Source organism: Podarcis cretensis (genome assembly GCF_951804945.1).
Source record: "Podarcis cretensis genome assembly, chromosome: 13".
NCBI lineage: Eukaryota > Metazoa > Chordata > Lepidosauria > Squamata > Lacertidae > Podarcis > Podarcis cretensis.
The window spans coordinates 29161625-29175782 of NC_137182.1; the positions used below are offsets into that span (position 1 = coordinate 29161625).

Below are 14158 nucleotides of genomic sequence, written 5' to 3' on the forward strand. Positions count from 1 at the left end.
CACAGAAAGATAATCCAATTTCATAGAGTGGAGACAGATTGCCAATTCCTGCCCACCCCCACCAATAATTGAATTGAGAGAGGGACCCTAGCTTACCCATTCACCACTTGAGATTATGGGAGACAAGTGCTAGGAAGAGACCACCACCTGGAGGACAAGTGGGGTTCCCTAAGGGCAGAAGAAAGAAGGAACTGGTGGAAGGAAGAAACAGTGATGGTCACTGATGGAGGAACAACTGCTGGGGTGGGAGGAAGAAGAAACTCCTCTGGTACTGGAGGGTATGTCTTTTGGCTTTCCAAAATTTAAAGCTTGTGATACTGTGTTTCTTAGACTTAGCAATATTGGTGTGTACCGAGCCTGGGTAGTGAGGAAGAGAGAAAAGATCTGGCAACTGGGAGGGAAAAAATGGTCGTGTGCATCCACCCCCTGACTATTAAACAGAAGAGTGTGTCTTTGGGGCGGGGTGAATGCTAGGACTAGATAGAGAAAATAGGTGAATAGGCTGCATAGGTAGTCTGGAGCGGCGGCCGCAGCAACAGCAGCAGGTAGATCTCGATAGGATCTGGGTGCGCGGGGTGGGGGTGTGGCTGGCTGGCTGGCAGCCAGTGCCAAGCCGAGTCTCCATCTTCGCTCTCCCTCCCTCCCCGCCATCTGCTCGGCCGCACTTTGGCTCAGACCACACCCACCCGCTCCTTTCTTCCCCCGGGGGAGCGGGAGGCAGCAGCCAGCCAGCCAGCCAGCCAGCCCTCGCCAGTTGCCAGGAAGCCGTCCGTCGGCGATGCCCTCTGATTGGAACGCTGCGCTCATCCATCAGGGCGGCCGGCGGAGGGTGCCTGCTCGCTCCTCGCCGCGTCTCGGACCAGGAGGGGCCATGCCGAGGCTACGGGCTTAGCGGGTGGGGGTGGGTGGCGGCAGGAGGAGGAGGAGGAAGACGCTGGCTTTCTTGGGAGGCGAAAGGCGCGCCCAGGCACCTCCGGCTTCCACCATGAGTCCGGCGTGAGCGCAGCCGAGGGCGCACGGACATCTCCATGGTGCAGGACGGCGGCATGTCACGCACACCTTACAGCTCCAGCCAAGACATCCAGATGGAGGTCTTGGACAACCCTGGCCTCCAGGTGAGTAGCGGCGCAGCCCGATCCGTTGCCTTCTCCTTCCAGCCCTCTGGGCGGACGACTCCTGGCGTTAGGGCGGGGGGAACTTTGGACGGGTGGAGATCTTTGCGCGGGGAGGAAATCGGAAGGAGGAGAGGGAAGGAGACCAAATAGAGAACGTGAGACACCTTTAATCGCAAGCGACAGCCAGGCATCCTTCCCAGACATGGGCTGATCCACCCTCGGTCCTGCCTTTCACCCGTTTCTCACCACCACCGCCCCGCGTGTTATTGAGGGGGATGGCGTCGTCGAGGCAGGGAGAGGGTAGCTTTTATGTTTTCCTAGATTCTGATTTTGATCCTGGACACACAGGCACCTGGGGGGGGGGGCGTTGAGCCAAAGGGAGAGAGATGTGAGTCATGGAGTTGGAGGGAGAGAATGGCATATTTGAGGGTGGCGATGGTTTTTTAGAAGCTTGCCTAGCTACATAGAGGCGCACCAGGAATGTACCTTGCACAGCCCTTCTCCTCCCGCTTGGGATCAGTTATAGCCGCTCCCTTGCCTCTTCCATTACGGGATCGGCTCCCAGACGCCAAGGGCACCCACTTGGTGGAAAAAAATGCATTGCTTTTCATGCTGTCCCTGCCGTGCCTTTCCATGCAAGCAGATGAGATTAAACCAATGCACGTCCATCCATCCAAACACGCAAACATTTTGCAGAAAGCCAGACCAAAGGATCTTCTGGCTGTGGCCTGTGCGGGGTCTAGAAGGGGCTGCATCAAATGAAGAAAGGGATTGCACCAGATATGTTAAGCACCATGGCCCTTGAGATCTGTTCCTGTTTCAGATGAGGGACTAGTGGCTAAAGCAGCCTTCTGGTACTCTCCAGATGTTTTGGACTACAACTTGGATGTAGTCCAAAATGTCTGAAGAACACCAGCTTAGCAAAGGCTGGGTTAAAACATTGGGAGATGAAGACCACTTGTTCCTGCTCTCTGCCACTGACTTCCAGCCTCATCTCCCATGACTCAGATTCCTCTCATCTGGAAAAAGAGGAGTAATGGTTTGAGGTATTTGGGTGGCACACGCAGCTGCACATGGAGAAGGTGCTCATGGAATCTCCATGGGTTGGTTTGGGAGTATACCAATCTCTTGAGGAAACTTGGCACTAAACACACAAGACCACCCAGGGCTTCTCCCCCACCTCTGTATCTCCCAGCAGCTTCTACAGCCAATAGGACACTGGTGGATCTATCAACAAGTTTCAGAAGGGACTGCGGAGGTGGTATCAGTCTTCTCTATGGGGTAGGAAAATTCTAGGGTGAAGATAAGCCAACATCAATCTTGTATGGTCTAGCTATTTCTGTTTTATCTTGAATTCCTGTCGTCTGCTGCTGTGTGCTCAAATGTACATAGCAAAAATGCATACTCAGCCCTTTTTAACAGTTCAGGCATAGCAACACTGCACTAAGCGCTCTGGGTAGTGTGTCCTTGTTTATTTACTGTATTTTATTATAACGGCCTCCTAGGTGTGTTTGCAACATAAACTCACACAGAATAAGGGCTTGTTTTTACACTGCTGGCTTGATTGTAACCTCTGACTCAAACGTCCCTGTTCCATTATCTCAAAGTGCAAGATGGCTGTCTCGCTGCTTCTCTTGTTCAACATAGTTGTCATCTTTTGTACGCACTCTTCCTGAAGCACATAAGAAGCACCTCAATGGCTGAGGCTGAGGTTTGCTCAGTTCATCATTCTCTCCAAGAATCCCAGCAAGCAGTAAGGAACCTGTAGCCCACCAGATGTTGTTGGACTCCCATCAGCCCAAGCTAACCTGGTCTGTAGTCAGGGGTGATGGTTGCAGTCCAGCAATATCTGAAAGGCCATAGATTCCCCACTCCTGCTGCAAGTGTTCCACTGAAAACTGGCAGTGCTCCCCTAGCAAGTCCACCATTACCTGCTGCCCCACTCTTGTCCTAGGGGTAGAGGATTGGCCCAGGGAGACAAGGGTTAGTGTGAACCTGTGGTTCTGGTGGAGCATGTAAGGAGGTTGCCAAGACCTTGTTTGATTCATTTTAGGGAAGGGGTACTAATGTATTTGACTCTAGTGAGCAAATGTAGGTACTGGGAGACAACAACTCAGATTGGACAACGGGTCAGTTTTAGATAATATGAGAGGCCAAAATGTCCAGCCTCCCTCTCTCTTTGCAGGTTGGGTGGATGATAACAGAATAAGTGGATCTCAGTGGCAGAATGTACTAAGCAAATGTACCTACCTGGTGCTGTTTGTGAGATCTAAGAAATGGGAGATTCTGGATTCTTTTTCTTTCATTTTATATTTTTCCTAATTTTATTCAAGTATGCTTGCAAAAGAAAAAGAACAAAACATAGCTATCAAGTAAGCCACTGGTACATGTAGGGAGGTTGGAATATAAAACAGGTACAGGTACAACCAAGTACAGAAAAAGACAGCAGGATCCAGTGGTGGTGTTTTAAAGATTCCAGGTTCTAATGACTATTTATGTGCTTCAAGGGAGTGTGAGAAATACCAGCTTGAAAGAAGACCTCAGAGGAGATATACCCCAAGCTGAATGATGGATAAGAGAGTAGTAGCTCGATACCTTTGCCCTGTTTTGATGGGAGTATCAAGCAAAGGCTTCTGGTGACAGAACCCACTATAAGGCCACCTTAGCCAAAATTGTGCCCTCTAGATGCTGTTGAACGACAGCTCCTATCATCCCTGACCATGGGCCACGTTGGCTGGGGCTGATGGCAGCTGTGCTCCAAACAACACCTGACGTTGGCCACCTCTACATTAGAGTACATGTTTGCTCCTATTGATGTGATGGTGAACTATGTGGTCCTTAAGTAGTTCGGTCTAGCTCAGTGCAGCAGCAATACCACCCCCACCACCTGAACCTTAAACATAGCCTCCCAGCACCAGCAATTCCCCCATTTCATCTAAAACTCGCAGAGAGTAGTGCTCCACCCACTCTCTTGGTGTGTGGAATGTCATGAGTGAGTCTACCCCTTTTCCTCCTTTTGTCCCTCTCTTTGGTCCCACCCCCCCCCCAGGTGGTGGATCCCGACTGCTCTCTGCAGCTATGAATGACGCACGTGCCTTAATTAGAACAAGCGGGGAGGAAAGGCCTAAAAATACCCAGCCCTCCAGTCTCTGCCTCCTTGCCTTGCCCTGCCTGGCCTTAGAACTACGAGAACCATGTCTGTGGGGGCCTGGTAACAACTGCCTTCTCCTCTGCCAGCTGTCCCTCTCCCTCTCCCTGAGACATACTTGGGAAGTGTCTGGTTCATTCTAGCCCGCCCCCCCCCTCCACGCTCCCTCTCTCAACACACCCTAGAGAGAAGGGTCTGGATTTTTCTGGGGACTGTCCCTCTGCAAAAAAAAAAAAAAAAAAAAGGCATGGGGCGGAGCTGTGATTCTTAGAAGCAGGTGGAAGCATGAAGCCAGTACATTTATTTCCCCCCTCTCCAAAAAAGGAACCTAGTGATGCTTGTTTTCTATATAAAGAGAGAGAGGGAAATGCTGCCGTGACCAGCAGAGGGTGATGAACTGGGCAGGGAAGGAAACAGGACTGTGGGGAATATGGCAAGAGGCTGCCTGATACTTACACACCTGAGGATGCAGGAGAGAGATTCCCCCTCTCTTTCTGCTTTGAGTCCTACACTTACCGCCCTGCTCCTGTTCTTTTGCTGGCCTTCCCAAGTTATCTTCCTGCTCTCTCCCACTGAAAACTGCGCTTAGTTCTCTCCATCCTTTCCGGCCTCATGTGGGGGAAATGTCCCACGGCCTGCAATGTTATAGCAACATTTGCAACTGATCAGGGGCTTTCTCTAAATTCTCCAAGAATGTCTCATAATCATCTTGGCAGTTCATACAACTGGGTAGGGAAGGCTGTGATCTCCTGGTGTTCCTTGGCTGGAGCTCCCATCATCCCTAACCATTGACCATGCTAACTGGGGCTGTTGGGCGATGGAGGCCACTACACTTGGAGGGCCCCAGGTTCCACAGCACTACAACAATCCTTGTATGGTCCCTAACAGGCTTCCTCAAACTCGGCCCTCCAGATGTTTTGAGACTACAGTTCCCATAATCCCTGACCACTGGTCCTGCTAGCTAGGGATCATGGGAGTTGTAGGCCAAAAACATCTGAAGGGCCGAGGTTGAGGAAGCCTGGTCCAAAACAAAAAACAATTTAAAACATCTAAAACCATGTAAAATAGCCCCCCCCCCCAGCTAATAATGTTAAGGTTGCCAGGGGCAGTGTCTTTAAGCCATAAAGTCCCTGCATTATGTTTCAGCCATCAATATTTTTGAGTTCTTGCTGAAAATTAAGCAGCTGCACCTCACCAGAGAGGGCATTCCACGAATGGGGAGCTGCCACCAAGAATGTTATGGGTCAGTGCCAACTGGGCAGCATCAACAGGCCCTCACCTGCCTATCTGATCTATAGAGCACTGATCTATTGCTTTCAACAGCCTCCACCAACCTGGTACCATCCAGATGTTTTCGACTACAACTCCCATTACCCCCAGCCAACATGGCCATTCTTAGGCCAACTTCTGGCATCCTTAGCATTGGATCCGAGTTGCAGAGTCCTTGCGTCTGACGTGACCCATACACAGCTCATGAATTTGGCAGTGCTGTACTCAGTTGCCCCTCCCATTAAGTGGAAATGAATATTCTGACATTCCTTTTTAACCCTTCTGTGCCTTTAGCAGGTTTGAGCACAAAACATATCCCAGCTGAGCTACTTCTTAGCAATGAATCAGTTGCATATATAACTCTGGGCACGTTTGTGTGGAGTTATGGAGTGGCGATTCTAATCTGCGTTAGTGAAATGCAAGTACAGAATCAGCGTCTCCTAAGTTACCGCAGACTAAAAGGAAGGTCATCTTTTGCATGTACCCTTGCGTGCAGAGTTCCTTTCCTTTTGCAGCAGTTTTTGATTGTTTTGATCCAGGGCCTTGTGTGAGGTGTGGCTTCCCGTTATGCTAGCTAATATGCTTTGCAAGGTAATTAGTGTTTGGATAACCTTCCACTACCATCTCCCTGTGCTCTGATAATTGGTGTCTGGCCTATGATGCTGTGGGTGGGTGGCAAGACCATCCAGGACTCTGAAGAGCAGATGGATGTGTCAGATGGTTTTATGGCCGTGCCATGCAGGGTTGAGTGGTGTGTGTGCATGTGTGTGTGTGTGTGAGAGAGAGAGAGAGAGAGAGAGAGAGAGAGAGAGGCCCTGTTTTTTCCATCTCCTCACAGGCACCCACACTCTGATTAGGTTTAGGCACAAGGATATATGAGAGAAAATGAGTATGTGTGGGAGAGAAGTAGCAAATAAAAACATAATGATATACATAAATGGACCAGAGTCTGAAAACCCTACTCAGTCTTGTTTTGACAACTGCCAAGGCCTGGTACTCAGGTAAATGTAATTGCCTCCTTATGCATATTGGAGAAGATCCTCTCTGATTACTGTGGCTGATGACCAGCTGCCCCTGTGTGAGGGTGGAGAGGATTCTGATTTCAGTATCAAAACAATTACAGCTCATCATGATTTAAAATCATTTTGGTCCATGCTGGGACAGTCCTGTGATGTGTGGATTTATTGGCTAACCCCATCCACCCGCACTCTCCCTTTACCTTCGTCAGACACTATTCTCTATATGCTCACCTTACATAGATATAAACTCTCCAAGCAGGAAGCTGTGCCTGTTGCTTTCAGCACGTAGCAGACTTCTGGTGCTGAATGTATTTTACCTATTTGTTGTCCAGTGTTTTTGCCTTCCTTGAGAAGATGAAGATACTGTTTTGCTCAGGTCTGGTAAACCTCTGGCCCTCCAGATGGTGTTGTGCTACGGCACCCATCATCCCTGTTCATTGACCATGCTAGTTGGGGCCAGTGGGAGTTGGGGTCCAACAATATGGTACTGGGGGAGCAAGCCAAGGAGAACAATGCAAAACTAGGGTTTTGTTTTTGTTTTGTTTTGTAGCTTTGGTTTAGCAGTGAGTTGCATACACGTACCTAGGTCTGCGCTTGCATTTATTCCTTTGCACACTCTCTGACCTTTGCATCCTCTTTAACCTCCTAGGGGAAATATAGCAAAAGGAAGAATCGCTTCAAACGCTCCGACGGCAGCACCTCATCTGACACAACTTCAAACAGTTTCGTCAGGCAGGTAAGCTCAAGCAGAGGGAGGGGGTGGGAAGCGAAGGGTTGCAGGGGCGAAACGCGAAGTTTATAACTGAGGGAATTCACATCTCTCACGTGCTGTTTGCTGCTTATTAGTACATAGCATTTGAAAGAACAGCACACATTAATTTCAATGTGCCCTGCTGTGATTTCTCTGACTTTGAGAATCTCCCTCCAGTGGGCAGCGTTTTCATTGCAAGTTTGCTATTTCTCCCACCTGCTGCAAAGGCGTAGCTCAAGGATGAGAAACTGAATGGGGAGTTTGGAGAGAGCTTTCAGGATTATGGGGATGGGAGTCAGGGGTGAAGAGATTCCTTCCCAAGCACATGCCTAGTCACTTTCCACGGCCCACAGGCTCTTTCTCTCTTTTCCCTTGCTACACCTCTCTGTTTCCCTTTCCTTCCTGTTTCTCGTCCATTGCCAAAAGAAATGCTAATACGGCCAGTGGATTGGCACAAGACTTCATGCAATTATGAAAAAGCCAGATAACATAATTTGACAACGTTTATTCTGAACACTTACTTTTAAATGTCATTGATGCAGAATTAGGAATTCTCTCGAACTCTCTGGGCACCTTCCTCCTCTCAAAATATTTTGCTCTGGGCAATGAGGAATGTATTTCCATTTGTGGGTGGCAGCAAATCCACATATTTCCCCATGTACAATAACCAGTTAAATAGGAAGAAGCAGTGCTATTTTTCAGGGGATACTCAAGTGTATGCAGTACTGGCACCTCTTCTGTTGTTGTTAAAAAGTGTGGCACTTATTGTAACAACTTCATGGTGAGTACTGGCACCTATTTTTCTAGAAAAAAAGGCGCTGGGAAGAACTATGCCTAAGAATAAAATTGTGCTCTCTAACATAGATGCCATAGATCCACTTGGTCCCTCCCCCCCCCCCCCCGCAAAGGGCTCTGTGAACAAGGCAGCATTCGGCTACTCAGGCGAACTACAATCCTACACCCACTTACATGGGAGTAACTCCCACTGAACTCAGTGGGTCCAACTTCTGAGTAAACTGCTTTGTTTAAAAGCTGCAGCTGCAGCGTATGGAGGATCTAAATGCTTACAAAAGCCAAGGCAGCAAAGAGAGCAGTCTGCGTAGAGGTGATGAGAAAGAAATGACTAGAGGCTAAGATTCTGGAAATCAGTCCGTGCCTGTTATACAGTAAACCAGGGGTCAGCAACCTTTTTCAGCAGGGGCCAGTCCACCATCCCTCAGACCATGTGGTGGGCCAGACTATATTTTGGGGGCGGGGGGGGGGAATGAACGAATTTCTATGCCCCACAAATAACCCAGGGATGCATTTTAAATAAAAGGACACATTCTTTTTTTCCTTTTTAATTTTTTTTTTAATTCAAAGTTATAACAAAACATATTTTCCAAAAACATATCCTTATTCCCCCCATTTTTCCTCCCCCACCCCCCACAAAACCCACCCACCCCACCCCACCCCCCGACTTCCCTCAGTTCCAGTCTTTGGTTTCTCCAATAATGCTATTTAATGCATGTTACAGAGTTGTATAGATCCTCCAACTGTTTAGCTAATTATTGTCAGTAAAAAATTGTGGATGTTTATTCAAAACCTGCCAAGGACAAGGAGTTCAGTTCACTTTGTTGCGTCTTCAAATACTTTGTGAAAGGTTCCCAGTCATCCTTAAAGTCACAGTTATCCTTGTCCTGTAGCTTATGTGTCAATTTTGCCAGTTCTGCATAATCCATCAATTTTTCTTGCCATGATTCTTTAGTTGGGATTTCTTCAGTCTTCCATCCTTGTGCTACCAGAACTCTTGTGGCCGTTGTCGCATACATGAAGATGTTTTTCAACTTTTTTGGCAGGTCTTTCCCTACAATCCCCAACAAAAATGCCTCTGGTTTTTTAACAAATGTTAAATGGAACATTTTCTTCAGTTCATTGTATATCATTTCCCAAATTTTTTTAATTACTTTACAATCCCACCACATATGATAAAATGTTCCCTCCTTTTCCTTACACTTCCAACATATGTTTGAGCTAGTTTTCTACATTTTCCCTAGCTGCACTGATCTGTAAATTTTAAGTCAGTTTTCCATAATTTAACCCAATCCTCCATCATAACTGATTTTACCTCTTCATCTTTCTACTCATGTAAAAACATCTACTCATGTAAAAACATCAAGCAGGCCCCACAAATAACCCAGAGATGCATTTTAAATAAAAGCACACATTCTACACATGTAAAAACACCGGGAAGGTCCCACAAATAACCCAGAGATGCATTTTAAATAAAAGGACACATTCTACTCATGTAAAAACACACTGATTCCCGGACCGTCCGCAGACTGGATTGAGAAGGCGATTGGGCCGCATCTGGCCCCCGCAAACCGGATTGAGAAGGCGATTGGGCCGCATCCGGCCCCCGGGCCTTAGGTTGCCTACCCCTGCAACTAACAAAGGGGATGGCACTGATATCTGATGGTTCCTTGTGCCTTTTTACCCCACATAGGAAAGTTTTCAGAAGGGCAGTCTGAGATCAAAGACAGGCCATTTCCTTTCATCCTTCAGCTTGGCTGCTAACTTGGCTGTTGAGGCTTTAATTCAGGGGTGGGGAACCTCGGACCCAAAGGCCCCATCTCTGTCTGGCCCTTGGGACCACACCTCCTCTCCCTAGGCCACACCACTCACCAGCTCTGGTGGATGGAGGAGACAGAGAAGTGTCTGAATGTGTGTAGAAACCAGCCTGCTGTACAAAGGTAAATTTTGCACCTGTTGCTCTGCCCACCTTTGGCTGTGCACCCCCAACTGGCATGTGGCTCCCAGAAGGTTATGCAGCCCTCAGGCTGAAAGAGATTCTCCACCCCTGCTGCAGCTCATTACTGTTGAGCAGTGTTTTGTTTCATTGCTATTTATGTTTACGAAAGGGATTATTAGTAAGGTATAAGCCCATTTGCGAGAGTCTAAGGTTCTGTTCCCTTCCAACTATTACTTGCTGGATGTGCAGCGTTTTCATAGTTGGCTTCCTGGCCCCCAAATTTGACACCTGGGTGGAATGTGCCCAGAACTGCACCTCTCCAACCCACCCAATGTGTTGGTTTTCATTTCGACGACTCTTGCAGTTTCTTGCCTCTGCAAATTGAGGACAAACAGAAACCTCTTTGTCCCTCACGTAGGGAAGCAGTGAGGTTGCCATAGCAATCCCCCATCTGGTTGAGTGTCTGGAACTGAGTGAGGAAGAAACTGAGTCCTTGTGTAGTAGATTTGTAAGAAAGAGGGTACAAAGTAAGTGCGAGAAACCTTCTTTCCTCTGATGGGGACCCTGTGGTTCAAACACTGCATCAGATCTGAATCCATGGTCTTCTGCTTAAAAGGCAACGGGTATCTGAGGTGAGATATGTACATTTCCATCCCCTTGCCAGGTGGAATCACTACTCTGTGCTCTCTGTCTATGCTAGAAAGAGACAGTCTTTGTCTCAATCTTTTCTATGGTTGCTGTCTGATAACTTTATCTGTACCAGGGTTGTAGTGCGCCGTTGTCCCATGAGTTCATACTTAAGTTCTTCAATTGCATTTTAAAGTTGCTACACTCCTTTTGCTTTTCAGGATTGGCTATGAACTTTAGCCAAGGCTACAGCTGTTTGTCCTCAACATCACATGGTCACACAAATTTCAAATTCTGTACAAATTCTAGTATTTTAAAAAGTATTCTAATTAAGCAAACCTGCATGTTTTGTATTGCATGACTTATTCTGCCTTGAAGATCCAAGTTGTTGTTTTTTTATGCATCTTTTTGGATGAGCAGTGGCAGAATGGAAGGAGGGAACAGAGTTTGGTGACAGAAGGACTTCAGGGGCAGGAACTAGTGGGGGCAGTAGCTACATTCCATTCGTAGCGCCCCCCCCCATCCTAAAGTCTTTGGCCAGGTTCAGGTTAACATCAGAAAACATTTCTAAATCTTGAAAACAACACTTCCATCGCTCTAGTTCTGGCCACAAAATGTGACCTAATTCCTATTGTGTCAGGAAACAACTCAGGCTCAAGTTTTGGTGAGTCTCCGTGATTCTCCCCTCTGGCTTTGCAGATGTCACCATGCCCTGCCCATTTATTTATTTTTTCCTTTTCATATTTTGACAACAGTTACAAGGACTGGAAATCTTCTTTAAAAAGATTTCCACAATAGGTTGTTGCTGATGAAAGCTCATTCTGCAGCTCAGAAGTAAATCCTATTGAATTCATTGGGCCTTGGCAAGTGAAGTTCTGATTGCAACCAAAGTCTCACTGGTGCCTCTAGAAACTAAGTTAAAAGCATTATTTCGTTGAAATTGGAGTGTTAATACGATAATATGGATGCATGGTTAAATTTGCCTATTGCATATTACTTAGGTTCTGCTTAAATAGAAAAATTAAAGACTAAAAAAGCAAAAAAACAACAACCCCAAAACAATCTATGAAGGCCCTGTTGCTTCAGCATCATCATGACCAAGTTGTGTGGACCAATAGTCTGCCCCCTTTATAACACATCCTTCTCTGTCCTAGGCCCTGTGGTTCCCTCACCCACACCCATTTTCTAATGTGTGAACAGAAAGAATCGGGGAATCGAAGGAGAGCTGCTGGGAGGGAGGGATGGGGAATCTGTGACCTGAACTTGTGTTGCCATAGTGATGACGTAGGAGGCCGTTGCTATGGTGGAGATTCCTTGAGCAGGCCTCCGGCACAGCACCAGAGCACTTTTTTAAAAGCGCTTGCATGCTGAGCGTTCCCTCCATCCACAGTCGAGGCCCTTTTGTGGTTCTCAATGCTGCTGCAGGGTCTGAAGAGGGAAGGAGGAACAAATCACAGCTAAAGGTTTATTTCTGAGACTCTGTAAGGACGCCGTCTGAGAGGAAAATTGGGACAAGGGGAAAGGCAGGGGCTCCTGCTGGTTGGGAGGGGAATTAAAAACACCAGGCTCCAAACAACAGCAAAAAATAACAACACTCCAAATGTCCGTTATCTCCTCATGCCCTTCCTCTTCTGCCTTCTGGAGATGAGTTTCCCACCTTTGCCCAGAAGAGGGCAGTGTATGACTTCTGATGCCCATAGCCAAGAAGACAAATTGACAAGCCACATCCCAAATTATGAAGGCGAGGGGCTGCCCCCCTCTCTCTTCTCCTTTTTCTCCTGATATCTTGTTACTCTGAGACTGAGTAAAAGATGGCTAGGAGAATGAGGTGTAGAAACAGCGGCTGTGTGCACACTATAAAATACTTCTGGTGCACATTCAAAGCCTTTCCCTGCCAAGAATTCTGGGCACTGCAGTTTACCCCTCACAGAGTTACAATTCCCAGGAACACTTAGGAAATTATGGTGCCCATAATTCTTTGCAAGGAAAGAATGTGCTCTAAATATATACAGCGGTACCTCTAGTTAAGTTTTTAATTTATTCCAGAGGTCCGTTCTTAACCTGAAACGGTTCTTAACCTGAGGTACCACTTTAGCTAATGGGGCCTCCCGCTGCTGCCGCCGCGCAATTTCAGTTCTCATCCTGAGGTAAAGTTCTTAACCTGAGGTACTATTTCTGGGTAAGCAGAGTCTGTAACATGAAGCGTCTGTAACCCGAGGTACCACTGTAGTGTGTACACAGCCAGTGTTATGATCTTGAAGCAAGAGAGTTGATATGATTACCTAACACTAAGGATTGTTGGTTTTACATAGAATCATGGAATCATAGAGCTGGAAGGGACCATGAGGATCATCTAGTCCAAACCCCTGCAATGCAGGAATCTTTCGCCCAGCTTGGGGCTTGAACCCAGGACACTGAGATTAAGAGTCTCATGTGCTACCAACTGTAGGGAACTTAAGTTAAAACCCCACCCCACTCCATGAATGTGGCTTTGGGCAAGTCTTATCTCTCAGTCTTATGTTCTTACTTAGTTTTTCATTTTAATGTTTTTTATTAATATATTTATATTTAGTATTCTTTTGGGTGACTTATAGGCCACTTGGTGCATTGGCATGCGGTGAGGGCTCTGCTGAGGCTAGCTGCTCTGAGCTCTGAGATCTGAATGCAAGCATTATGTGTACATTTGAAAGTGATAAAATAAATCCTTACGCAACCATTTCCCAGGAAGGGCAAGGAATTGGAGCTTTTAAGTATGCTAGATGTTGGAAGAATCTTTATGACAGGGGGGAAAGAGATGCAGAAGATGCAGCTAGGAAAGCCTTGTTCATTCTTTAGTATTCAAGTGAAGCCCCAGCAGGGTTATTGAATCAAGGTGGAAAATTAAGGCTGCCACAGAAAGAATTGACCTTGAATCGGGGAGAAACAAACAAGTGCTTCTCCATGGCAGATGAAAGCAGTTACATGCACTGTTTATTTTTGTGTCTGTAGAATTCTAAAATCTACGGTAAATTGATTTTAGAATTCTCTAAAATCAAACTTCTGTCAGAATTCTAGAAGCCTACTTATCTTGGGTTTCAAACAAGTTTCTGGCCCTCATGGTGGCAGAAGTGTGCTTGAAACCCTGTAGGTAGTGGCCACCATCAAGAGTACCACAAAAGCAACAGGAGAACTTGCATCCAAGAAGAAAAACCTAGCTGGGGTTAGGCTGACGAATGGGGACCCCATTTGGGCTATGCATGATAAATAGGATTTCTGCTACCCCTCTCCCCACCCCTTACATACACAGCCTGCATCCTCCATCAACACGATATTTTCCACCCCCAGTAAAACAGATCAGACTGTTTGTGAAGACTGTATTTGTTAGATCATGAAACGTTTATGGCTATAATGTTTAGATAGATTTGCTGTGTGTTACAGAGCTGCTCAGGAATGGCCCAACTATGGAGACAAACTAGGCAACTGCCTGATTGCCAAAGTTCTAGGTACATCAGCCTTGGT

The 14158-nt window shown here is 46.9% G+C and overlaps 1 protein-coding gene across 4 annotated transcripts in view; it reads left to right on the top strand.

Annotated features, from left to right (window-relative positions):
- The first annotated feature begins 416 nt into the window (after nucleotides 1-416).
- The window catches only part of CACNB1 (calcium voltage-gated channel auxiliary subunit beta 1), a 45620-nt gene continuing 31878 nt past the window's right edge, over nucleotides 417-14158 (top strand). The window contains exons 1-2 of one of the 4 annotated variants that reach the window (XM_079948731.1): nucleotides 417-1115; nucleotides 7201-7287. In XM_079948731.1, coding sequence (XP_079804857.1) covers nucleotides 1029-1115; nucleotides 7201-7287 — 174 coding nt within the window. In that variant the 5' untranslated portion in view covers nucleotides 417-1028. Of the gene's footprint in view, nucleotides 1116-1205; nucleotides 2397-7200; nucleotides 7288-14158 lie in introns of those variants that run through there. The other 3 variants (XM_079948728.1, XM_079948727.1, XM_079948726.1) reach the window with 3 other exon arrangements.